This window comes from Capsicum annuum, chromosome 3 (genome assembly GCF_002878395.1).
Source record: "Capsicum annuum cultivar UCD-10X-F1 chromosome 3, UCD10Xv1.1, whole genome shotgun sequence".
In the NCBI taxonomy this organism is placed as follows: domain Eukaryota; kingdom Viridiplantae; phylum Streptophyta; class Magnoliopsida; order Solanales; family Solanaceae; genus Capsicum; species Capsicum annuum.
Window position 1 is genome coordinate 217,296,427 of NC_061113.1, and position 25,487 is coordinate 217,321,913.

Sequence of the window (25,487 nt, forward strand, 5' to 3'; positions counted from 1 at the left end):
AATTAAATTGTTGCACGTGTATCAAGTTTTCCCAAATGGATAATGCCGCCTTAGTTTCATTTGACTAGATGTTGGTAGTATTTTACAACTGGTGTCACATGACTAGCACGAGCGTATTTCAATAATTTTATGGTACAATAAAATGGTTATATATATATATTATTTTTTTATATTTATTAGTTTTGTTCTTATAAATTATTTTAATAATATTTTTATTTAGATCTTTATAACTAAATTATACATGATAGTAATTTTTTTTATAAATATCTTTTTGTTTCTTATTAAATTATTTATTTTTAATATTCCAAGGATATTTTGATAATTTTATGGTACAATAAAATGGTTACCATGCATAGTACTTTTTTCTTATATATAATGCAGTAAAATGGTTACACATACATATTGTTTTTTCTTTATATTTATTAGTTTTATCCTCATGTACTATTTTAATAATATTTTTATTTAGACCTTTGTAATTGAATTATACATGATAGTATTTTTTTTCTAAATATTTTTTCATTCCTTATTAAATGACTTTCAAGGATATTTCAGTAATTTTATGGTGCAATAAATATATCAAAATCGACGTATGTCTCCTCAACTTATATATTTGAGACTTTCAAATAAGACGTGCATGATTTACTTTTCCAGGAATGTCCAAAAGAAAGAAGTGTCACCAACTGTAGTTGCAACAATCTAGTTAGATTTTTATCAACTTATATAATCACTTTTGTATTGGTAGGACCAGTCTAGCAAACTCAATTTTGTTCCACACTGAATATATATATATATATATTATGTTAACATCGGCTCATTGTGCAACATTTCTTTTCTTTTACTCCTATACTAAACAATTAAAACAGGTAGAAAATAATCTACCCCAAAGTTGGATCTCTCCGACACATTAGTGTTGGGCATGGGCACGGGTATCTAGTGAATAGAAATTGTATAGTTCTATCAAATATGTATATGTATAATATATATAAAAAATTGTATAGAATGTGTATAAATATTGTATGATTATTGTATAAAATGTGTTTAAAAATTGTATAATTACTGTATAAATTTTGTATCAACACTGTATAATTATTATATAGAATATGTATTGTGTAAGATATGTATAAAAAATGTGTAGAAACTGTATAGAATAAGCCAGTAAATTGAAATGGTTAGAAAATAAAATTTTAATTCCATGGCTATTTTCGTGAAATTTATTTGAGCCGGAGTGTCATTTATATACTTTCCACAAAAAGTTTTCCCCTTTTGTCTAACGAGGCTATTTCAAACAAAATTGACATCCTTTCTATATTTAAAAGCTATTTAATTTTGCAGTTCTGTTGCCATCGACTTGATTTATTATAGGCCTCATCAGATAAAAACCAAATTAATTGATATAACACTATATTATACATTGTACATTTTGTAAGGCAAAATCAAATCTAGTGGAAAAGCGAGTTACGTCATGATATTGCGAGATCCAGTATAAAAGAGTTAGTCACACCGTGATACGTAGCGAAATTCAAGATGAAGGCAATTTGGAGCCCCGAGCGGGATTGGCTCGAGACTGGACATCCAAGAGGAACCTTGCATGGGGAAAATTGCATTACAACCGGAAATATTCGTAATGGCCCTTGGAAGTTCAATAATCAATCTTGACCACATACCCTCAATCAGATTCAAGTGAGATGTCAGAGCATAGGCATGCGCTACAAGATAACTTTTTTAGTATCCAAGTGTGTTGTCGTTTTATATTGCAACAACAATTATGTCTTTTAAACCTATAAAAGAAACCTTTGCGGCTTTGGGGAGAATAGAGATCATCAGAAACAAAACATCAAAAAATTCTCGAAGCTTTAAGTGATTCTTACTCTTCCTTTTTTTCTAGCTCCTTCCCCTCACCTATATTATCCATTCTCTATTAGAATATTTTCACTAGTATTGAACCATGTGCATGATGTTTTAGCCTAAACAAAATGAATTTGATCGACTTATCTTTAAATTCATTTGCATAATTAAGGACTTATTTTTTTATGCCCCGTAATTTTCCCAATTCTAAACAAATCAAAAACAGTTTTGTTAAGAAGCAGTTGGGTCTGACAAATGAAGAAAGAAATTGGGGCTTTGTGGCCCAAATTAAAATCTGGGTCCAATTTTTTTGTCGTATAAGGAGGACCAATATATCTCCAACACCAATAGACAAAAAAGAAAATGAACGTGAACTGTAGTTGCTCAACTTCATTCAATGACCACCATGGCTTCTTCTTCTTCACTAGCTACTAGTACAAGACTCTCTGTAACTGCACTTTCATTTTCTTCCGTTTCAGTTTCCAAGAACCCAAAACTACACTTCTTCAAGTGTATTTCTTCTTACTCTTCTTGGAATGGACTGAAGCAGCAGCTGAGCATTTCCAAATCTCAATTTTCACTACAAATTGGTACGACTTTTTATTTTCGGGGGTGTTGCTAATTCATCTGTTTTTCAGGGTATTCAATGCTAATTGGGTTTTGCTTTTATCATAGTTGTTGATTTCTTGAAGTGATTGGTTTACAGGGAGAAGTAGAAAACTCAAAGGGAAAGGTGTATATGCATCTCTATTTGGAGTTGGTGCACCTGAAGCACTAGTCATTGGGGTTGTTGCTTTGCTTGTTTTTGGCCCAAAAGGTCTTGCTGAGGTCTGTTGCCTTCATCCTTGACATTTTGTATTAGTGCTCTTTTTTCAACTCTATTCCTCTGATAGATTACTGTATTAGTGCTCTTTTTTCTTGCCAGAGAAATTGATAGTATGAAAAATATTAAAGCATCCTTAAATAACTTTCAATTGAGCTCCCAGGGAACAAGTTTGCAGATTGATAATGTGATTGTAACTGAGCAGATGATCACTGCCACTGATATGCTGCAAATCTAATTAGACATACGATAAACATGTTTATCAGCTTCTATTTAGATGGTTTATGTTCAAAATTCTCAGGCTCCTCTGGAATTTTAACCATTTGAAAGTTGTGTCTTCAATTTCACTAGATAGTTTTAGATGCATTTAGCTAGAGTGGGTTTCAAATTCTGAATTTGAGACTCTAGATCTTTGTGTAAGGATTAGAAACACTTCAAATGGATCTTATCATTTTATACTATTGCAAGAAGTTTTTGAATCAGTTTTGGGATGGAAGGCGTGGGGTGGGGATGTGGGGATGACCGTAATATATAAGAGATGTAAATATCTCATCCTAGAAGAGGGTAGGGAGTCTGTTAGCTTTACAGAGAGGGAGGGTGGACCTTCCTTGGTAGTTAATATATTCTCTGGTGCAAATGCCTATAAAATTCTTTGTATGGGTATTAGCCAAATGATCTTTCATGTGCTTAATACGAAGGGGTTGTCTAGCATCTAAACTAAGACTGGCGATTGAAGTCTTGCGGCAGTGGATGCACCTAAAATCTTGAATGCATAAAGGTTTTGTGCAGCGCTAGCCCATTCAGGAAAGTGAACGCTACAGGTGAAGAGATAATCTAGTGGTTTACTGGGCTGGGGTGTGATTTCTGTGGGTGCTAAAAGAACTACGCGAATCTGGTTTTGTCATTAGGATAAGAGGGAAATCGGCAGCGCAACGGAGATCTTGCCCAGCCACCATGGATAACTTGGGGAACCTTTATGTTGTCGTTTGCCTCTGAAATCCCTGGTTTTTGAAAAAGAACTAATGTAAGTAGTCAGAAAATTAGGAAAATGTACTACCTCCGTCAAAAGAGGTTAAAATGGAGCTAATTTAAGTTACCCAACTAGATATGGCAATGCTGGAGGATGGCTAAGCTAATAGTGACAGAGGGTTGGGTTATAGAAGATGTGTTGTCAAGCCACAATTTTCTAGAAAAGCAAAACATGCCTGCTGATTGGCGCCACTCCTTAGGCATGCTGGGTGAAATGGATTCTGATGCAGCACTTTCTGGCTGGTATCAGTTTCTAAAATCCGTTGGATGGTACTAGTTAATGTGGCTGGCTGGCCGCTGTTATGTACTTAAAATTAGTTGAGCGCATAGTAGTCGTTTGTATGTACTGGAAAGGAGGGAAGGGTAGAGTAGTCATTTAGCAACAAGTCCAATAAGTAGTTAAAGTTTGTTAGAAGCAGTTAGAGTTGTTAGAAGCAGTTAGCTACTCAGTTAAGGAGAAGTATCACAGCTTACACATACAGAAACGTATCTCTCTTGTATGGCATTGATTTTCCTGCTAATGATCATTGTCTTTTTCTTTTTCTCTCAACTCTTTATTGAGTAGCTTTCACTGTAAATTGTTCAGGGATCATTCTTCCCCAATCAATTCCTTAGGTTTACAGATTATAGAAATCCCAGATTAGTACACTCCAAGTGGTATTAGAGCCAGCGATTCTTGGCTGAAACTGAGCATTTGATGACGATTAATCAGGAATTGCGACGCGATGTGGATGAACCAAAGGAACAGTTGCAAACAATGGGCACAACAATGGAGGAAATTCATTGGATGATGGTCGAAATGAACTAGAATCGAGCTTCGGTAGAGGAGTATCTGGGATGACGCTGGTGAACGCTGATATGGAGGAGAAAACCCCAAAGTAGTGAATATGTGATAGTCGAGAATTGAGTTTCCCCGTTTCGGAGGTGAGGATGTAAAGAAATGGATTTGCAGGTGTGAACAATTTCTCGAAGTGGATGGAACTGGAGGAATTGAAGGTGAAATTGACCCCAATTCATTTGGAAGGACGAGCCCTTCAATGGCATCAAACGATGTTGAAAACCATATTAGGAAGACTGCCCAATTAGGGTGACTATTAGGGTGACTATTTGAGGGGTTTAACTCTCAGGTTGTCATATGATGAAGGATGATCCAATGTTGGAGCTGATTGCACTGAAGCACGAGGGCAGTATTCAAGAGTATATGGACAAGTTTGATGAATTGCTCAATTATGTCGATTTATCGGAGGAATATTCCATTAGTTGCTTCTTGAATGGTGTGAAACCAGAAACTGAAGTCCAAATCAGGATGATAGCACCACACACCTTGATGAAGACCTATAGTTTAGCCAAGTTAGATGAACAATCTTGTGAGCTGCAGAGCCAGCCATTTTGTAGGAGTTCAAAGGCAATACTACCTCCTCCAGGTAACTCTTGGAAACCCGCTCAACATTATCAATAACAAGGTGATAGTAGCAGGGGGTGTAATAGTGGGAAAGTTTCCAACTATAATTGTTCTAAGGGTCGGAGTGTACCTTATGCACCTAAGAGATTGTTGACAGCTGAAATGGATGCCAAGGGGGCGAAGGGCCTCTGTTTCCGGTGTGATGAGAAGTATTCATTAGATCATAACTGTAAAAAGGAGAAACAACTATACATTCTTGAAGTAGAAGAGGATGGAGAAGAATGGAAATGTGCAGGGGAGGAACTGAATCTGATTAAGCAGAGGGAAGATGAGGAAGTTGTAGAGGAATCTTACCTTTCTCCTCAGATGTCTGTTCATTCTTTAGATGGAACAGTGGATTACAGAACTATGAGGGTGAAAGGGTCAGTTAAGGGCAAAATGGTTCATGTATTGGTGGATTCAAGGTCAACACACAGTTAAATGGATATCAATACTGCAAAAAAACGGGGAATGCCTACTGAAGTCATACCTGCTTTCTCAGCAGCAGTAGCTAATGGTACCAAAATACACAGTCAATTTATGGCTCAGAAGGTCAGGTGGAAATTGCAAGGAGTAGACTTTGTGGTTGACATGCTGGTTATCCCTCTTGGTGGAGTAGATGTGGTGTTGGGAATCCAATGGCTGATAACTTTAGGAGATATCAGGCGGAAATTTAAACAGCTGCAAATGGACTTTCAGATCAAGGGCAAGAGAATATCACTAAGTGGTAGTCCTCCTGGTTCTGCTAAAGTAGTAGGCACCAAGAAAATGCAGAAAATCTTGAGCAAGCCTGCTCAATTGAGTACAATGTCTGTGACTTTTTGTCAAGCTGTTCAACCAAGCTTGACATCACTTGGTCTGCAAGAGGAGATTCATACAGATTTACAAGCTGTTTTAGATGGATACTCTTCACTATTTGAAGTGCCTCAAGGACTACCGCCTAGAAGGTTACATTAGCACAAAATTGTTTTGAAGGAAGGGGTTCCACCTGTGAATGTTAGACCTTACAAGTATGCTGCAAACCAGAAAGATGAGATTGAAAAAATGATTGCTGAGATGCTGGAATTTGGGTCATCAGACCTAGTGTAAGTCCCGACTCTTCACCAATAGTCGTTGTTAAGAAAAAAGATGGAACCCGGAGGTTGTGTGTTGATTATAGACCGTTAATCGCTCACACTGTCAAAGGTAAATTTCCCATCCCTGTCATTGAGGAGCATTTACATGAACTTGGGGGCTCTCAGTATTTTTCCAAATTGGATCTCAGATCAGGCTACCACCAAATTAGAATGACTGAGGCTGATATTGGAAAAACAACATTCAGATCCCACAATGGACATTATGAGTTTGTGGTCATGCCATTTGGCCTCACAAACGCCCCTTCTACCTTTCAGAGTTTGATCAGAACTACATCTTCAAACCATACTCGAGAAAGTTTATTCTTGTGTTTTTTGATGACATCTTGGCCTATAACCTCTCTTGGTTCACTCATTTGATACACTTAAAGCAAGCATTCAAGGTTCTGAAGCATCACACTATGGCTGTGAAGCTTTCCAAGTGCTCATTGGGCAAGTAAGGAGATAGATTACCTTGGTCATATTATCACTCAAAAGGGGGGTGGTTGTAGATGAAGGCAATGTTATAATGGAAAATCCCTAAGTCCCTCGAGGAGTTAAGGGGTGCTTAGGCCTCACTAGCTATCATAGAAGATTTGTACAAGGGTGTGGTGTTATAGCTTAACCCCTTACTGATCTTTTAAAGACATACAACTTTGCATGGTCTGATGCTGCAATCTTAGCTTTTGATCAGTTGAAACAGGCTATGAATAAAGCTCATGTGTTAGTGCTTCCTGATTTTTCTTTGGACTTTACTATTGAAACTGATGATTGTGGTCATGGAATTGGAGTTGTTTTACTACTGAATAACCACCCTTTGGCATACATGAGCAATGGGCTAAGCTTCAAACATCAACAACTTGCAGTTTTCGAAAAAGAAATGTTGGCTATTTGGTGGCACTTGACACATGGAAACCCTTCCTGATTGGAAGACATATTTTCATCAAGACTAATCATCTAAGCATAAAGTATCTTCTAGAACAAAGAATCTCTACTCCTAGTCAACCAAGACGGGTTGCCAAGCTCATGAAATATGACTACACTATTGTGTATAAAAAGGGGAAAGACAATATAGTAGCTGGTGCACTGTCCAGGTTTCCAATGGATACAACACAGTTGCAGACTCTGTCCTTGGTTACTTCTGTTTTTTTGTCTAGGATCAGGAGCTCTTACACTCAAGATTCACACTTACAACAACAGCTTTTGCAGCTCAGTAACAATACGCTTTCTGATCTTGTTATTGTCTCAAGGACGGAGTGATTTACATGAAAGGAAGAATTGTGGTAGGAAATAATCCTCAATTGCCTGAGGAAATCCTACAATTCATGCATGTTGTTGCTGTTGGTGGTCACTTTGGTAGAGTTTCTACCCTGCATTGGGTCAGACAGGTCTACTACTGGAAGGGGTTAAAGCAGGTTGATTTTACTCATGTCAAACAATGTACTGTAGGTCAGAAAGGCAAGGGTGAAAATGTGAAGTCACCAGGCTTGTTACAACCACTTTCCATCCTTGAGAAAGTCTAGCAAGGTATCAGCCTTAACGTTATTGAAGGCTTACCTAAGTCTCACAACAAATCTGTCATAATGGTGGTGGTTGACAGGTTGAGCAAATATGCTCACTTTATTGGCTTGACTCACCCATACACAACATCCTCAGTAGCTCAGGCTTCCCTTGATTATGTATGCAAATTACATAGGCTTCCACAGATTATTATGAGCGACAGGGATACAGTTAGCAAGTTTTGGCAGTCTTTATTTGTTGTTTAGTGAGTTCAACTCCACCACTCTACTGCTTATCACCCCCAGTCAGTTGGGCAAATGGAAGCAGTCAATAAATGTGTTGAGTGCTACCTTTGATGTATGTGCAATGAGAGGCCTAAAGAGTGGGGCCAGTGGTTACCACTTGCTGAGTGGTGGTACAACACTACTCACCATTCCACCACCAAAGTAACCTCTTTTGAGGTGTTGTATGGCCAAAAACCACCTCTACATATTCCCTATATTCCTCATAGTTCCATGGTAGATCAGGTGGACAGATCTCTATAGGCTAGAGAGTGTACTAACAGAATGTTGAAGCATCACTTGGCTTTAGCTCAATCCAGAATGAAGGCCCAGGCTGATAAAAAGAGAAGTCCCAGATGTTTTGAGGTGGGGGATAGGGTGTTTGTTAAACTTCAGCCTTACAGACAAATATCTCTCAAGTCACATAACTATCACAAGCTCAGACCAAAGTACTTTGGCGCTTTCAGTGTTGTGAAGAAAGTTGGTTCTGTTGCTTATCAATTGCAACTTCCTCCTCATTCTAGAATCCATCACATTTTTCATGTCTCCCAACTGAAGTTACACATAGGCATTACTCCTGTGGTTTCTGATTTACCAGTGTCACTTATTAACTATCTTTATTTACCTTTTGTTACTATCTTTATTTAACTCTTGTTATTAGTTGTTATAGTTTGAATAAGTCTCTGATGGTTGGAGTATATTTAGGAACAGTTAGTTGTAGATGTTAGAGTGGGTAAAAGTCCCACATTGGTTGGGGAATGGACTAGTGGTTTGCTTATATGGACTTGGGTAATTCTCACCTCTTGAGCTAGCTTTTGAGGTTGAGTTAGGCCTAAGGTCCATTTATATAACATGGTATCAGAGCCAGGTCCATCCTCATTTTCGGCTCCCGGTCCACGCGCTAGTGCCAGTTGGGCCTGGGCGTGAGGGGCGTTTTGGGATCTCGGTCCACGCGCAAGTGCCAGTTGGGCCTGGGCGTGAGGGGGGGTGTTAGAGTGGGTAAAAGTCCCACATTGGTTGGGGAATGGACTAGTGGTTTGCTTATATGGACTTGGGTGATCCTCACCTTTTGAGCTAGCTATTTAGGTTGAGTTAGACTCATGGTTCATTTAGAGTGGGTAAAAGTCCCACATTGGTTGGGGAATGGACTAGTGGTTTGCTTATATGGACTTGGGTAATCGTCACCTCTTGAGCTAGCTTTTGAGGTTGAGTTAGGCCCAAGGTCCATTTCTATAACAGTAGATAGTGTGCAGATAGTGGCTTGCACTTTAGGTGTAGTTAGTTGTATATTCTGTATTTAAAAGCTTGCTTCCAGAGTTAATGTATCATCTTTTTGATCTCCTTCTCTGAATCTTTCTTTATATGGTATCAGAGCCCCATAAGCTCCACCGAGTCAGATCCATTTCATCCTTCTTAATCTTTCTCATCTATGGCTCCAATAAATGATGCTACTAATGCCAGTGGTTTTGCAGTTTCTACCACTACTCATGTGGTACAATTTAATCCTGTTGCTCAGTTACCTATTAAACTACAAGGTAACCTCAACTTCTCAACATGGAAAACACAACTTGTGATGCTACTAAATGGGCATCAACTCATGGGACATCTTGATGGAACTACAATTGCTCCATCACCTACTATTACCCAAAGTGATCTTACTATACCAAATCCCAGTTATCAGATCTGGTTCTCTCAGGATCAATTGATCCAACAAGCAATGATGGCATCGGTCGATCCTACAATTGCCCCAACTGTTGCAGCAACACCATCTGCTAACAAAGCGTGGGAATTCCTTCACATAGCTTACGCCAACAAAAGCCATACTCGCATCTTCAGCTTGCGAGATCAACTGCAAAACACCAAGAAGACTTCCAAAACTATTGCGGAATACTTGCAGGAGGTTCGTTCCCTCTCCGATGCTCTTAAAGTTGCTGGTTTACCTGTCAATGATGACAAACTTGTTGTCAAAATTTGAAGTGGCCTTGGCCCCGAGTATCGTGAAATCTCTGCTGTGATACGAGCACGAGACTCTCCTTTGAGCTTTGAAGAATTATTTCACAAGCTCACAGATCATGTCCTCTTCCTAAAACATCAAGATCTGGAAAAACCATCTATGATCACAACTGCTGTTGCTCAGAAGTCTAACACGCCTCCGTAATTCAACAGGAACAATCCTCGCTTCAACAACCAGCCGTGGAAACCATCTCAGTCTCTACAATGGAATTCCAACAATCAGCAATCGAATTCCAACAATCTGCAAAACAGGCAACAAGCTAAGCAATCTATCAAATGTCAATTGTGCCACAAGTTTGGTCACACGACAGATGTTTGTCGCTCCAAGTCGCACAATCACTTTGAAGCTAAGGCTAACTTTGCATCTGGGGAGCAATCATCCGGAAACTCTTGGGTTTTAGACTCTGGAGAAACTCACCATGTCACTGTCAAACCTCACAACCTTGAAGAGTATACAGGAACTGAAGAAATCTCTATGGGTGACGGTAAAACCATTCCTATTACTCATACTGGTTCAACTCTAATTCAGGCATCTAAATCTGCTTTTAAGTTTTCTGACACACTTTGTGCTCCATTAATCAAAAAGAATCTCATCTCTGTTGCTAAGTTTTGCCAAGATAACCTCACGTCTATTGAATTTTTTCCTTATACTTTTGTTGTGAAGGACTTGCATACTCTGAACCCGTTGGTACAAGGCCGGAACAAAAATGGACTGTATGAGTGGCCATGTTTGCCATCCAGGAAACCCTTCATTCACCTTTCCTCCACAAAAGCCCCACTTCAACTTTGGCATTGTCGATTGGGTCATCCCTACTCTAGAATTTTAAATTTTATTTTGAGAAAATTTTCCTTACCAGTTGTTGCTAGCAAAGAAACGTTTGAACTTTGTAATGCTTGTTCTTCTAATAAAGTATATCGTTTGCCATTCTAACGACTCACTTTGTCCAGTAGTGTTCTTCTTCAGATTATCTTTAGTGATTTATGGAGACCATCGCCCATTTTATCACTCAACAAAAAGTTGTATTATTGCATTTTTGTTGATCAGTATACCAAATATACTTGGTTGTATACACTTAAAAATAAAAGTGAGGTTGCATCAATATTTCCAACGTTTATCCTTTAGTAGAAAATTTTTTCAAAACAAAAATTTCCTCAATCTATACAGATGTAGGGGGTGAGTTCATCGGTCTTCAGCCCTATCTTAAAAAACATGGCATTGAACACTTAATTTCTCCTCCCTACACTCCTTAACGTGTTGCCATAGCTGAACGTCGACATCGCCATATTCTTGAAACTGCTAAAACCCTTCTTCATGAAGCATCCTTACCCTCTGAACTTTGGTCTTTTGCATGTCAATATGCAGTCTACCTTATTAACCGACTTCCCACTCCCATCCTCAATAATGAGTCACCCTACCAAAAATTATTTGGGCGATCTCTAGACTATCACACCCCAAAAGTTTTTGGTTGTCTTTGTTATCCATGGCTTAAACCTTATACCAAAAATAAACTTGCACCCTGGTCCACCCCATGTGTGTATTTAGGTATCTCTCAGACTCACCATGCTCACATGTGCTTTGACCCGGTCCAGTCCAAAATTTTCATAAGTCGTGATGTTCAATTTCTTGAAAAAGAATTTCCTTTTAAACAATTGTTCATCCATTTAAGAAAATATACTTCTCAATTAAGTTGGGAAGTCATTGACTCCAAAGAGGACAGTCCAACAACAATTCAAACCACTCCTTTCTCTATTCCATCCCTTATTCCACTCCAAGTAGAGTCCCACTCCAACAATGACACCTATTCCCCTGGCAGTGCTCACTCCAACAGCAACGACCAAGTACCAGCAGCTCCAGAGTTATCAGGTAATACACCTCTCCCTGTTCCTTCTTCTAGTTAACTTCCCGCCCCGTCTCCTCCTGCGCATAACACTGCTACACATAAGCCTTTGCTCACATACCAGAGACGAAAAACCACAAACCTGCATTCCCACCAACCAATCCCAACCACCAGTGAAGCCACTCCTTCACCCCTGCCACCCCAACAAAGTTCAAATTCCACAAACCAATTACTTGATCCTTCTCCTTCAATACCTGCTGCCCCGATTCCACTGCCATCTTCAAATCGTATTATAACTCGGTCCCAAAATAGTATCTTCAAGCCTAAAAGAAAACTTTCTTTTCTGATCCATTTGACCCCTACGCCTGTAACTTTCAAACAGGCTGATAAACATGAAGAGTGGAGAGAAGCAATGAAAGCAGAATATGATGCTTTAATTAAAAATCAGACTTGGTAACTCGTGCCACGAAACATGTCAACAAATGTTGTGGATTGCAAATGGTTGTATAGGATCAAGAGAAAAGCAGATGGTTCTATAGATCAGTTCAAAGCTCGTCTAGTTGCAAAAGGGTTCACGCAGCGTCCTGGCTTAGATTTTTATGAGACATTCAGTCCTGTTGTCAAATCGGCAACTGTAAGATTGGTGTTATCTATAGCTGTGCAACACAATTGGCCAATCCATCAGCTTGATGTCAATAATGCTTTCCTACAAGGAAAATTGGATGAAGAAGTCTTTGTGTCTCAACCCCGTGGCTTTATTAATCCCCAATTTCCAATTCATGTCTGTAGACTGAAGAAGGCTATCTATGGCCTTAAACAAGCCCCACGGGCTTGGTATAATGCTCTGCGTGAACATCTGCTGAAAATGCACTTTGTTAGAATAGAATCTGACTCCTCTTTATTTGTATAGAAGCATTTGGCTGTAACCATTTATGTTCTTGTCTATGTTGACGACATCATAATCACTGGAATCCATCCACACATGATTAAAATCGTCATCAATTCCTTGGCAGAAAGATTTTCGTAGAAGGATCTTGGCTATTTGAACTACTTTTTGGGTGTTGATGTTAAGCAAGTGCCAGATGGACTCATTGTTTCTCAATCAAAGTACATTTTGGAAATTCTTTTTGAACTAGATATGGATAATTGTAAAGGTGTTTCCACTCCCATGTGTTCCAGTGTACCCCTTCGGGTAGCTGATGGTTCGCCACTAACTGATGCCACGCGCTACCGGCGTACCCTTGGCAAATTGCAGTATCTGTCTCTCACTCGGCCTGACATATTTTATGCAGTCAATAAATTGTCACAATTTATGCGTACTCCGACTGATGAACATTGGAAAATAGTTAAAATAGTACTACGATATCTAAAAGAAACCGCAAGTTCAGGACTTCGCCTCCTTCGCAGCTCTGACTCCAATTTGTATATGTATGCTGATGCCAACTGGGTTGGCGATCCAAATGACAGAATCTCTACATTAGGTTACATACTTTTCTTTGGACCAAATCCAGTTAGTTGGTCGTCCAAAAAACGTGCAGTGGCACTCTCGTCCACTGAGGCAGAGTACAAATCAATAGCCAATGCACTTGCAGAGATCACATGGGTGCAAAACTTACTTCATGAGTTACATGTCACCATTCCGAAGACGCCAACAATCTATTTGGATAACGTTGGAGTAACTTATTTATCTCACAACCCAGTGTTCCATACCTGTATGAAACATGTTGCTGTAGATTTCGCATATGTCCGTGATCAGGTTCACGCTCATGAAGGTCATGTTACTCATACTCATGCTTGTGATCAACTTGCTGATACCTTCACCAAGCCACTGCCTAAATCAATCTTTATTAGGTGTCGTTCCAAGTTCGGCATTGTTGCGCACCTTACCTAACTTGAGGGGGTGTATTAACTATCTTTATTTACCTTTTGTTACTATCTTTATTTAACTCTTGTTATTAGTTGTTATAGTTTGAATAAGTCTCTGATGGTTGGAGTATATTTAGGAATAGTTAGTTAGTTGTAGATAGTGTGCAGATAGTGGCCTGCACTTTAGGTGTAGTTAGTTGTATAGTCTGTATTTAAAAGCTTGCTTCCAGAGTTAATGTAACATCCTTTTGATCTCCTTCTCTGAATCTTTCTTTATATCACTCTCTTCTCATGGTTATTTGGTCTTGGCTCCTGAAGCTTTTCTGGAAAGCAGACAAATCTCTAAGCACAACAGGCTCATCACTCAAGTCTTGGTCAAGTGGTTTAACTGTTCCCCTGATGATAGCACATGGATGGACCTCCATACCTTTAAGCAACAATTCCCTGAGTTTGTCCTTGAGGAGAGAGGGATGTTATGAACTTAAAGTGAGTTGAGGGCATAGTAGTTGTGAGAAAATATAAGAGAAAATATTATTAAATTGTTGTAACTACATTATTACATTGAGACCCTATTTATAGACACTACATTCCAATCCTTTTTCTAATAGGACACTACATTACAATCCCTTTCTAAATAGGATTATTTATGCTATTCCTATTCCTACTCATATTCTAACACTCCCCCTCAAGCTGGTGCATAGAAGACATATGAACCAAGCTTGTTATGGATGTAACTAATACGAGGATCGATGAGGGACTTGGTGAAGATATCTGCAAGAAAACTGATAAGGACTGCTTTGGACGTCTGGGAGACCTCAACTGAAACGAAACAAACTGAAAAGTGATCCAAAAAGTAGTAAACATCGCCGGAAAGTCAATGTGTCACTGGAAAATTGCCGGAAACTGGTATAAAATATAAGTGTCATCTTGAAATCAAGAGATGAGTAGATCTTGAACAAGATAGTCACCGAAGAACTGGCCGGAACATACTCACGCGCCGGATTAGTAGGTTTGATGGCTGAAAAGTGGTCATCATTTGAAAAAAATTATATGGTAGGGTCGGAATGATGACACGATCCTACTGAGAAAGAAGATTATATGAGTAGGTCGGAATGATGGCACGATCCTACTAAGGAATAGAAATTATATGGATAGAAATTATATGGGTAGAGTCTGAATGACGACAAAACCCTACTGAAAAATAGAAATTATATGGGTAGGGCTGGAATGAAGACACGACCTTACTGAAAAAGAGAAATTATATGGGTAAGGTCGGAATGACAGTACGATCCTACTGAAAAAGAGAACTTATATGGGTAGGGTCGGAATGATGGCACGACCCTACGCAAATCAAATATGAGGAGTCACCATAAAGACGCATGGAACTATGCAAATTAGATCTAAGGAGTCACCGAAAAGACGCATGATGCTATGCAACTCAGATATGAGAAAGTAGTCCGAAAAGATGCACGGTATTATGCAAATTAGATATGAAAAAGTAGGGAAAAGAAGTGCGGTGGCCTAACTTTTGCTAACAGGACACTACATTACAATCTCTTTCCAAGTAGGATTATATATGCTATTCCTATTCCTACTCATATTCTAACAGTAATCATTAATATGTACTGGAAAGGAGGGAAGGGTACATTAGTCATTTAGCAACAAGTCCAATAAGTAGTTAAAGTTAGTTAGAAGCACTTAGCTAGTCGGTTAAGGAGAAGTATCACAGCTTACATATACCGAAACGTATCTCTCTTGTATGACATTGATTTTCCTGATAATGATCATTCTCTTTCTCTTTTTCTCTCAACTCTCTTGAGTAGCTTCCACTGTAAATTGTTCAGGGATCATTCTTCCCTAATTGATTCCTTAAGTTTACAGATTATAGCAATCTCAGATTAGTACACTCCAGCCACAAACTAGCAGTATAGGCAGTAACCTGTAAGTGCCTCTTGTGAGGTCATGAGGCAGACCTATGCATGTTTGTAAGAACACCATGTTCATCTCTTTTGTTGTTCCAATTTTCGCCGCAAATTCACATTCTACTGATGCTTTCTACTCTGGTTCTGCAGCTAAAGTTTGAGGATTCTGAAATTGTAAACTTCAAATTGTCTGAATTACCCGTGGTGCACTTGTGGGAAACTCCTTGCTGAGAGCCTGTGCACTCCCGGGATTAGTCAGGGCTCGAAGAGTCTCGGACACCTGGTGCAAGTCAAAAAAAAATAAAAAAAAATTGTTCAGTTGGGTTCAATTATATCAATGTAAATGTAAACCTTCGTTATACTACCAGTTGTTTTCTCAGTAGGAGAACCTAGCATGTCTCATTCAATTCTAATATCTAATGACAACATAAACTTTGACTTATCATCTTACAATGTAAGATTTTCTGCATGTCAGGTTGCTCGTAACCTGGGAAAAACTTTGCGTGAATTTCAACCTACTATCAGAGAACTTCAGGTAGGTCTGTTTGATATTTGTCTAAGTTTCTATGTTTCCTTTAATTCTTACAAGCAGGTTTTGACTCTCATGGCGCTCTTATCTTTTGCATGAAGGATGTTTCAAGGGAATTCAAGAGCACACTTGAACGAGAGATTGGCCTTGATGACATTAAAAGTTCAGGCGAAGACACAAGAAATTCTAGCACAGTGAGGCCTTCAGCAGACGACAGCTCTTCAAGACAGGTGGCTGATCCCAGTGAGTCATCAGATCTTATATATTTATGCCATTTGTGTTTTGTAAAATTAGTAGTATGTTTATTTTTCATTGACTTCAAATAACCTTCAACTTCTTGGACTTTTTTTTTTTTACTTCTTGGACGTTTTAATTATCATATGAATGTTTCGGAGGTTGTATCGATACCTGACAGAAAGTACCAAGTGTATGAGTGCACTTATCATATTAAAGAACTGTTGAGTTTGCGCATCTTTTACTTTAGTTTGAGAGGTGTTCAGTTGGCACTATGGTAAAAACTGCAGTTTACAATTCATGGGGAAAGAAAGCCAACTACCACTAATATGTAGGTTTAAAACACATTAAGTTTTCTGGGTTGTTTCAGTGGGCTAGATTAGACGTACTGCTTGAATAAAGGTTTCTTGATTTTTGAATTTGTCATGAAGATAATATGTCTTTATCCTGCCAAGTGAGATGGAAACGGGATCAGTTAACTGCAATTATTCCTTTTAGTTTCACATATAAGTTCATTTTGTGAGTGAAACATGTTTAGTTAAGCATTGGTTAGGAGTTCACCAGTAGAGTTGCAAGATCCAATCCTCATCTCTCCTTGGTAAAATTTGTCTGCAGAAGTGATCTGATCTTATGGCAACTGTATTTCATAGGGTGATGTATAATGTATTGAAAGTTCTGGAAGGTTTTTTGTTGAACTTTTAAAAAAGACAATTGTGCTATTGTTGGTTGCACTCTTATTGCAAAAGAAATTTTAGATATTACTAACTATTCTCCTATTCCTATACAAGGTAATGTCAATCAAAACCCACAACCAATCTTTACCAAGACCTTAACCGTCACCAACAGAAACACTAGTGGGTTTTGGTGGCTATAAATACTTAGTAATTTAGGTGGCACTCAATGAAGCTCTAGGTTAGCCTGTAATTGGGTGTGCGAACGAAGTCGAATATTGGAAATTGATAAATAGAAGCTAAATATAAGGTGTAGGGTGCTGTTAATGGTGTGAGGCCTTTAGGAGAGAACCAAGCGTGTTTGACCCAAAGTGGACATTATCAGACCATGCTAATTGCTAGGTGTGTCTTTCGGTGTAGTTAAGTCGACAAAGCTGTAGGATTGCAAGATCTCTAATAGGCCAAATTAAAATTGACAAGCAAAAGGCAAGTCAATTGAAATTGAATAGCAAAAGGTAAGTCAATTCCAATTTCCATCTAGGTGTGTGATGAGTGCTTGTTTGCCTTTACATCAATTCAAATGACTGCACCTTCTATTTCTTTCTCGGGTTCTTGAATTTAGGAACATCTACTCTGAAAGAACATGCAGTCTGACAATGTAATTTCTCAGTATATCTGCCGAAGCTCATTTAGTTCTTTTTTCCCTTTATTATTTGATTTTCCATTGGAGATAGACCTCTTCTCCTTAATCATATGGGGTACCATTAGCCTGTTTATGTCTTTCACCCGTCCTACTGAGCTTTCTCTTTGAATAAGATCTGAATTCCAATGACAGGTTCATTTGATATCTTACAACTCGGAACTCTCGATATTCTGACCCAGGTTCTCCACCAATGTGAACCCCAGTTAGATCAGGCATGCTACTTATACTGTTAACAGTAGTTATGTGAGAACATCTCTCACTCTTTTGGCCACACACTGACGAGATTTGTGAGTTTAACACTCTGGCAGTCTTGGCAGAGAATGATAGAGGCCTCTCATTTTGGTTCATATTTGGACCCACATTTAGCGTAGACCATAGAATATTGATAAGGTGGGGTATGCTCTGGACTCCTTGAATTTTTCAATTCTTTGCGTGAAAAAAAAATCTTGCTTCTACACTCATTTGCACTTTGTGGAATAACTACTTGGATTAAAAGAAATTCTGTACGGAGAGCCTGTGTTTGAGAGGGACAGACATTGGTTTCTAACTCAGGATGCACTTTGTGCATTGGACTACCCTTATATATAAAACATCAAGGGGTGCATGAAGAGTTCATGGAAACCTTGGGCGCTCGTTCCACACATTGCCTTTCGAGGATTCAAGTTTAGTTCTTCTAACATTATATCGAACGCTTCAATGGATTCTAATTCGTAAAAAAAAATTTAGACACTAGAGAACTTTCAGTCACTGCAAGCAGAGGTATTTTGGACTGTTTGGTGTTTGTGAATTATCTGAAGTAGAAGAGAATTTCAAAAGATTCCGTAGCATCAAAATGTGTGAAAACTGGCTAATTTCCTTTGTGAAGAAGGTTATCTAGGAGGATTTTAGTTGTTTTGAGCGCACATGACTAGCATGAAACAAGATTTTGATGAAGAAATGTGATACATCTTATAACTGAAGGAAGGCAATCTTGCATTCTTGTTTGCATTTCTACCTCGTGATCAATGCTCATTGCTTCGCCGTTAGCTGAAGACCCAAAATTGCAAGAGCATTTTATTCCTTATCTGAAGAAATGTGATACATCTGATAACTGGAGGAAGGGAATCTTGTATTCTTGCTCGCATTTCTACCTAGTGATCAATGCCTAAGTTGCGTGGCCTCTTCACTTTCAGTGCTGCACCCATGTCGGATTCTCCAAAAATACACTAGTTTTGGCGAATATGACACACATCCATTGACATTTTTGAAGAGTCCGAGCAACATAGATCAATGCCCATTGCTTCTTCGTTAGCTGAAGACCCAAAATTGCAAGAGCATTTTATTCCTTGTCTTTCATTCATAGTATCCAACCTTTCAATCAATGGTTGCTGCTGCAGGGAACCTGCAGAATATCCACTATTGCAATATTGCAAGTGCGTTTTTGGTCCTTATCTTGGACCATTTTTACCTACTATTATCCATAGTCATCTTCTGCAATTATTGTTTTTGGCATTATATCATAGAATAAGCAAATCAGTTTTCCATGCTCATTTGTGTTTTTAGACTAAGTAGTTACATATCATGTAAAGAATTTCATTAGGTAATTCTTACAAAAATGGCAGATGGTTCTCCATCACCAAAGATGGCTTCCATGGGTGAAGATGACTTGGATAGGCTGATGAGAATTGCTGATGCTGAAAAACAAGCTGAGAAAGACCTGGCGGCCTTACTTGAAAGTCGGTCTGAATCCCAAACAGTGTCGCAAGGTAAGTAGATTTACAAAATAAAGATCAGATCACCATTCCTTTAGGTTTATACTGTTGCAACCATTGTCCATCTCTTAAATTGCTGAACTCCAGATGCCTGTTTTTTCTTATCTCCTGATGGGACTACACAAAAGTGCTCTTCTTTGGATATTTGTTGTTCTCAACAGCACAATAAGCAATCCACTTCTTAAGTTATTTTCTCCTTTACCTTATTTTCTGTTATGGAGCAGGGAAGGTGTTTTGTGTAGATCAAGTCGAGCTGTTATGACACATTCTATTCATGGGATGCATATAGAACTTTTTGGTGCAATTGTTGTTTTATTTATCCTGAAGGAACTAATCGGTGTTAATGTTTCTGAAGTAGCAGATGATTCTTCTTCCTCAGATAGAGCATACTCAACTGAAGAGTACTTGAAGATGACTGAGGAGCAGCTAAAAGCAGCTGCTCAACAGCAGAATGAGACAACTACTCCCGAGCAAATCCCCTTCAATGGTCAAAGTCTGTCACAAGGTTAGTAATCTGTGCCCATAGAAAACACCTCTTTGCCATGAATCATCTCTTAAGTTGAAGTCCTGAAATCTGGTCACTCTTGTTGTTCCCTAAAGTGCTCTATTTCTATTTGGATACTTATTGCCTCGTTAATACAATAAGAGATCCACTGCTTGAATTATTTTCTCCTTAACCGTTAATATTCTGTTACAAAGCAGGGTACATTTATACTAATTGTGTTCTGCAACCAGAGTTGATATGACATTCTATTCATTGGAGGCACTTTCGAACTTTTCAACTCGATTGGTTGTTTTCATCCACAGGGAACTAACTGGTGTTGAATTCTGAATTAGCAGATAGTGCTTCTTCAGCTGATGGAGCATACACAGCTGAAGATCTTTCGAAGGCAGCTGCGCAGGAGAATGAGGTGTCTTCTCCCCAGCAAAGCCCCTCAAACGCCCAAAGCCAAACACACGGTTAGTAATTTGTGCATGTTAAACTTCTTTCTCTATGTGAGTTATGTGGCGTTTATTCTTAGAGCATTATACCCCAGAAACTCCCGGAGAAGTTGCATCGATGATCTCTTCTTCCACGAAGCCCGAAAGTGAGACATAGAGCAGCTAATGGTGCGATTTTGTACTGTAGGGCTTGTTCTTCTTCTTCTTTCTTTCTTTCCTTTTTTTTTTTAAAACAAAAAGGAAATCATTGAATGTTGTTGTATTATTCTTAAAATGCTTGATGAACTTGCAATGTTTTGCTGGGAGAAACAATTTTGTACATTAGTAGAGCCACTGGAAGTGTTGTACCACATTTCACTTAATCAGTCCTCCTCTGTTGTATTGTATAAATTAAAGATAAAAACTCACACGTGATACTGATTATGTTTAAACTAACACTATTACATATTATAGAAAATATTTACTGCGCCTTTCTCACTCAATTGACACAAGTGAGACTTTTTTGTTTCACAAATAATTTGTGACAAATTGGTGGACACAACTGACTTGGTACAAAATAAAGTTGCGTCTGTTTTGTTGGTCTCACTTCTAGAAAAGAAAGTGGCAAGATGTTCCTCCAATAATTAAGCTCATGAATTTTTATTTATACTTTTTAATTATTTCATATTGTTTACAATCAGGTAATTCTCAAATGAAATAATTCGCAAGCAACTTTGAAAAAAGATTAGTAAATCCTTTTGGTTTTGTAATATTGGTCAATTGATTTTGGAGGTCCCAACTAGCTTCAATCCTTGGCGAACCTAACTATTTTACAAATAAAATTAAAATATTTATATTTACTGGAAGATACATAATACATTTTCATCAAATACAGAGACTTTACGCCAGGAAGAATATGATTAAAAAAAGGAAACGAAAAGAAGATAAAATTGCAGCGTGACTTGACGCTCATATAAGATACTTTCATTAATATCAATATATCATAAACTCTGATGAGCAAGAGCCAAAGACCCTTCTACTATATCGAAATGACGTCACGTAAAAAAGAGATTAGCCCATTGTTTCTTCAAATGAGGAAAAAAAAAAGGAATATAAATCCTACTAGTGCACCTTTTTGATCCCCTTAAAAACAATTCATATTAGAAATTCACAAATCTAATTAATTTATTTCGCATAGTTGAAGGACCACTGTTCCAATTTTATCACTCACTACAATTCAACCATGTAGTATAAGCCATTTGTGTAGATACAAATAGTTAAAAACAGACGAATATACCATTTTTGTAGGCACTTCTGTTTAGTTACTATTTGTAGGCTTCTTGTAGAGTTGTAGTACTATAGCAAAATCATGAGAGACATCAGACAGTAAGCACTAACAAGTAACAACATTATTCTTTTATACATAACTTACCAGATAGAGAAACTTAGAGCAGAAGAAAGCAATAAATAAAATAAAATTAAACAACCCCCTAAACATAACACTCACTTAAAGCAAAGATAAAGTTCTACTTGAATTTAAAACTTAGGAAACTAATTAAGCTTCCATAAGGAACTCTCTGTCCTTCTCCAACCTCTCCATAGCATTTGCTTCCAAGCTAATCTCCACATCAATACCTTTTCCTCCATTTTTCTCTGGATACAAATACACCATCCCATCAAACCTATTGTTCGATCCACTCCTCACAATCTCCGGCTTTCCCCATCCAAAATCCACCTCATAAACCTTAAACCTCGGCGAGCTTCCAACAGCCACACAGTTCACTCCAGCATCCTTGTACTGAAATATCTTCGGGTTACTCTCCCACTCCTTGTTCCTTTCCTCAATTGCCCGCGCATCATGCTTCACTATTGCTTGTTGTATCATCCCTGCTGCAAACTCAATAGGATGTGCCATCAATAATCCTGCTGCAGTCACTGTGAAAATAGCCTGGATTAGGTTTCCAAAGTAACTCTCAGGCATTGGAGGGTCTACTCTTTTCCTGCAATCAGCGAAGACAGTGTAGACTGTGTAGTCCTCCGGCTTGAGCTCGCGAGCACGTGTGACAGCGAGCCACACGTGTGCTGAGAGCGACTGGAACGTGGAGAATTGAGTAAGCGAGCCTTCTGGCGGGTTGGCATTGACCTTTGATTTGATCTGGTCAATTGCTGACTCGGAGAACTTGAACACCCTCTCGCGAAGAGGTGGGTCCACGCTGGCTGAAACATCACCATTGGTTGCTGACTTGGCATGCTCGGGTGCGTCTGATGGCTTCGAGAGGTTGAGCTTGACACGTGTGTTACGAGCCTTGGTACGATCGAGGAAAGGTGGGACTGCAATGGCGGTGGCCCCACTGCAGACCTGGGCCCACGAGGTCATGAAGTGCCACGTGGAAGTACCATCCAGCACAGCATGATTAAATGCTAATCCCATGGAGAGCCCGTCCTTGAGCTTTGTGAGCTGTAAGCAAGTTGGCCAAAATAATATGAGACCACAAAATTAGTGATCAATGGGGTCCAACAAATTAATTACTACTACTAACTACTCTGCATTTTTTTCAGTTGAAATTAAATGTAACACAAAATGACAAAATATTCATCAATCAGATCAATGTAAGTTAATTTGCTTTAAGAAGCATATAACTCTAAATTGGCAATCTTAATAAACGGATAGATAACTAAAAAAGAGTTAATCACATAACAGTAAAGAATATAGATTATCAGTGAATAAAGCTTCTCAATATCTTGCTAAGGTGGTAAGACACAAAAAATGCTCAAACCAAAATGGCAATGCATATTAATTTAGAGTATATGCTTCTTACAGCTCGGACCCGCGAGCTTGAAATAGTCTATCTTAGAAATATAAGGTAGAGTGCATATAATAAAACATTGCAAACGATTCGTGCATTGGGATGCACTTTTATATAAATATTTTTATTCTACACTACGAGATCTACTAGGATCCAAGATTTGGTAGAAGCCTTTCACTTTTGAGTAGTAGTCTAAACAATTCTTTTTAAAGTTACACTGATTTTGTACGTACTCATTTATAGTTTATACCACAGCGAATATAAGTTAGTTTCTAGATTTTCCCCATAGAGACAGTCATGGTGTTATGATAGTATTAATTAAATTGTATCTTGACCTGCTACTCAATAACTGTTAGAGTGGGTAAAAGTTTCACATTGATTGGGGAATGGACTAGTGGTTTGCTTCACCTCTCGAGCTAGCTTTTGAGGTTGAGTTAGGTCCAAGATTCATTTCTTTATCATGGTATCAAAGTCAGGTCCATCCCCGTTTTGGGCTCCCGGTCCACGCGCCAAAAGTTCAACATTGATTGGGGAATGGACTAGTGGTTTGCTTATATGGATGGACTTGGGTAATCCTCACCTCTCGAGCTAGTATTAGAGTGGGTAAAAGTTCACATTGGTTGGGAGCTAACTTTTAAGGTTGAGTTAGACCCAATTTCATTTCTTTATCAATAACTTATATATATGCAAAAAGATTTAAAAAACTCTCTCTATACAATGTAATTCCGTTAATGAACGGAATACAATGTAAAATTCAATAGCTAAGTTATCTGATTGTGTAAATATTTTTTTACCTGCACGGCGAGAAGAGGTCTATGAAGCCCTTCCAAATTCAAGATCTTGTTATAAGGAATCAAGTCTTGGAATTTGGAAGTGCCTTCTTCATCAGTAAAATCAGCTATTTCAATCCCTTGTGCTTCAGCCACAATCACCTCCATACCATCCATGTCATCATCATACTCCACTTTAAAAACTCCCTCGTCATCTTTTCCCAATTTACCAGCAAGTTGATAGAAATCTTCCAACACCAAAGCCAGACCATCTTTCAACTTTTCCACCGTTTCGTCAAAGTTTTCAACACCTTTGTAAATCATCAACTTTTGGTTGTAATAAAAAGCTAAGTAAGGTAGATCAAATGTAACCAATTGACATTCTTGTTTCCCTATTGGTTTTTGAGGCTTCACATTGTTTTTTTTCAAGATTTTCACATTTGTAACGGCAACTTCCTCCTTTGTCATGGCTAATTAATCTCTTTCTCTTTTGTGTGTGTGTGTGTTATAAGATAGAAAAATGATCCAAGATAGGCGATATACTTATACTAGTAGAATTATAGTAGTGAGTTGAGAGTAATAATAATGGTCCATAATAGTGTTATATTGGGAGCGGTTGGGGTGCATTTATGAATTACATGAAGTGTAGTTGGATATCATTTATTATTGCTATCCTTAGCTACTGCATTAGATGGCAGTTGTAGAAATTATTTCTCTTTTCCTTTTATTAACTTTTGTTTTGTTCTTAGTGTTTTAAGTCAAATATAGATGATTGATGCACACACTAACAACAGGCTTATTACTACGTAGTAGGGGCATTGGTTTTCTCGTCAAGGATAAATTAAACCATTTTATGTGTCGAGTAATGTGTCTTTTGTAAATCTCATGTTATGTTTGATTTTTTCAGTAGTTGTGCAAAGCCGTGCCATGTTTTCCAAATTGTACCTAATTATTAGTTCATACTTGAAATCTATGGATTTATCATCTGACTTTCTGGTTACCCTGATGTTATGGATAGCTTAAATTCGGTTATTAACTTGTCATTTTTGTTTGAATTTAAGTTTTATATATGCAGTAATGAATGGTGTAACCTCAAGTGAACTGTCCCGCTCTTAGCTTGGATTCTTGATTAATGTGGCATTCCTTGTTTGCTCTTTCGAATATTGAAGCAAGCGGCAATTCTTGCCGTGGAAAAAAAACCTTGTTATTCTTGTCAATGAATAAGTACACTAGATCAGAATTTTTATTTTTAGTATCATGTATGTGGATTACTTAAATCAATTATCCTGATCACACTAGCTACATAACCATCTATTTAGTGTTTTGTTTTTTTTTTGGTTTCCCATTCGGTGTTTGGTACCCGCATTGGAATCCGACTAATCCGGATTCGTGCTGGATAGGGCTCCATTCGGGGGTTGCGCTCCCAACAGA

At 38.3% G+C, this 25,487-nt stretch overlaps 2 protein-coding genes across 5 annotated transcripts; one reads left to right on the top strand and one right to left on the bottom strand.

Moving 5' to 3' along the window:
* Window positions 1-2,120: 2,120 nt before the first annotated feature.
* Window positions 2,121-20,914, top strand: LOC107863242 (sec-independent protein translocase protein TATB, chloroplastic-like). 4 transcript variants are annotated; one of them, XM_016709071.2, is made up of 8 exons: window positions 2,121-2,435; window positions 2,552-2,673; window positions 16,146-16,205; window positions 16,301-16,442; window positions 19,409-19,552; window positions 19,920-20,063; window positions 20,399-20,518; window positions 20,596-20,914. In XM_016709071.2, the coding sequence occupies exons 1-8, from the start codon at window positions 2,243-2,245 to the stop codon at window positions 20,655-20,657; spliced, it is 987 nt and encodes a 328-aa protein (XP_016564557.2). In that variant the 5' UTR covers window positions 2,121-2,242; the 3' UTR covers window positions 20,658-20,914. The 4 variants fall into 4 exon arrangements, with proteins under 4 accessions (XP_016564557.2, XP_047265339.1, XP_016564556.2 ...); XM_047409383.1 differs by having other exon boundaries at window positions 2,189-2,435; window positions 19,914-20,063; XM_016709070.2 differs by having other exon boundaries at window positions 2,189-2,435; window positions 19,917-20,063.
* A 959-nt stretch (window positions 20,915-21,873) lies between these two features.
* LOC107863241 (BAHD acyltransferase DCR) lies at window positions 21,874-24,821 on the bottom strand. Its single transcript, XM_016709069.2, has 2 exons — window positions 24,081-24,821; window positions 21,874-22,937 (listed from the first exon to the last, which is right to left on the bottom strand). Exons 1-2 carry the CDS (start codon window positions 24,522-24,524, stop codon window positions 22,035-22,037), a joined length of 1,347 nt encoding a protein of 448 aa, XP_016564555.1. The 5' UTR covers window positions 24,525-24,821; the 3' UTR covers window positions 21,874-22,034.
* Window positions 24,822-25,487: the final 666 nt, after the last annotated feature.

Bases quoted from the DNA above. Each gene is read 5' to 3' on its own strand.
- LOC107863241 (XM_016709069.2), bottom strand. From the start codon at position 24,524: ATGACAAAGGAGGAAGTTGCCGTTACAAATGTGAAAATCTTGAAAAAA. The intron at 22,938-24,080 runs GTAAAAAAATAT...ACTTGCTTACAG, and splicing joins GACCTCTTCTCGCCGTGCAG to CTCACAAAGCTCAAGGACGG.
- LOC107863242 (XM_047409383.1), top strand. From the start codon at position 2,243: ATGACCACCATGGCTTCTTCTTCTTCACTAGCTACTAGTACAAGACTC. The intron at 2,674-16,145 runs GTCTGTTGCCTT...TCTGCATGTCAG, and splicing joins GCCCAAAAGGTCTTGCTGAG to GTTGCTCGTAACCTGGGAAA. The intron at 19,553-19,913 runs GTAAGTAGATTT...ATGTTTCTGAAG, and splicing joins ATCCCAAACAGTGTCGCAAG to TAGCAGATGATTCTTCTTCC.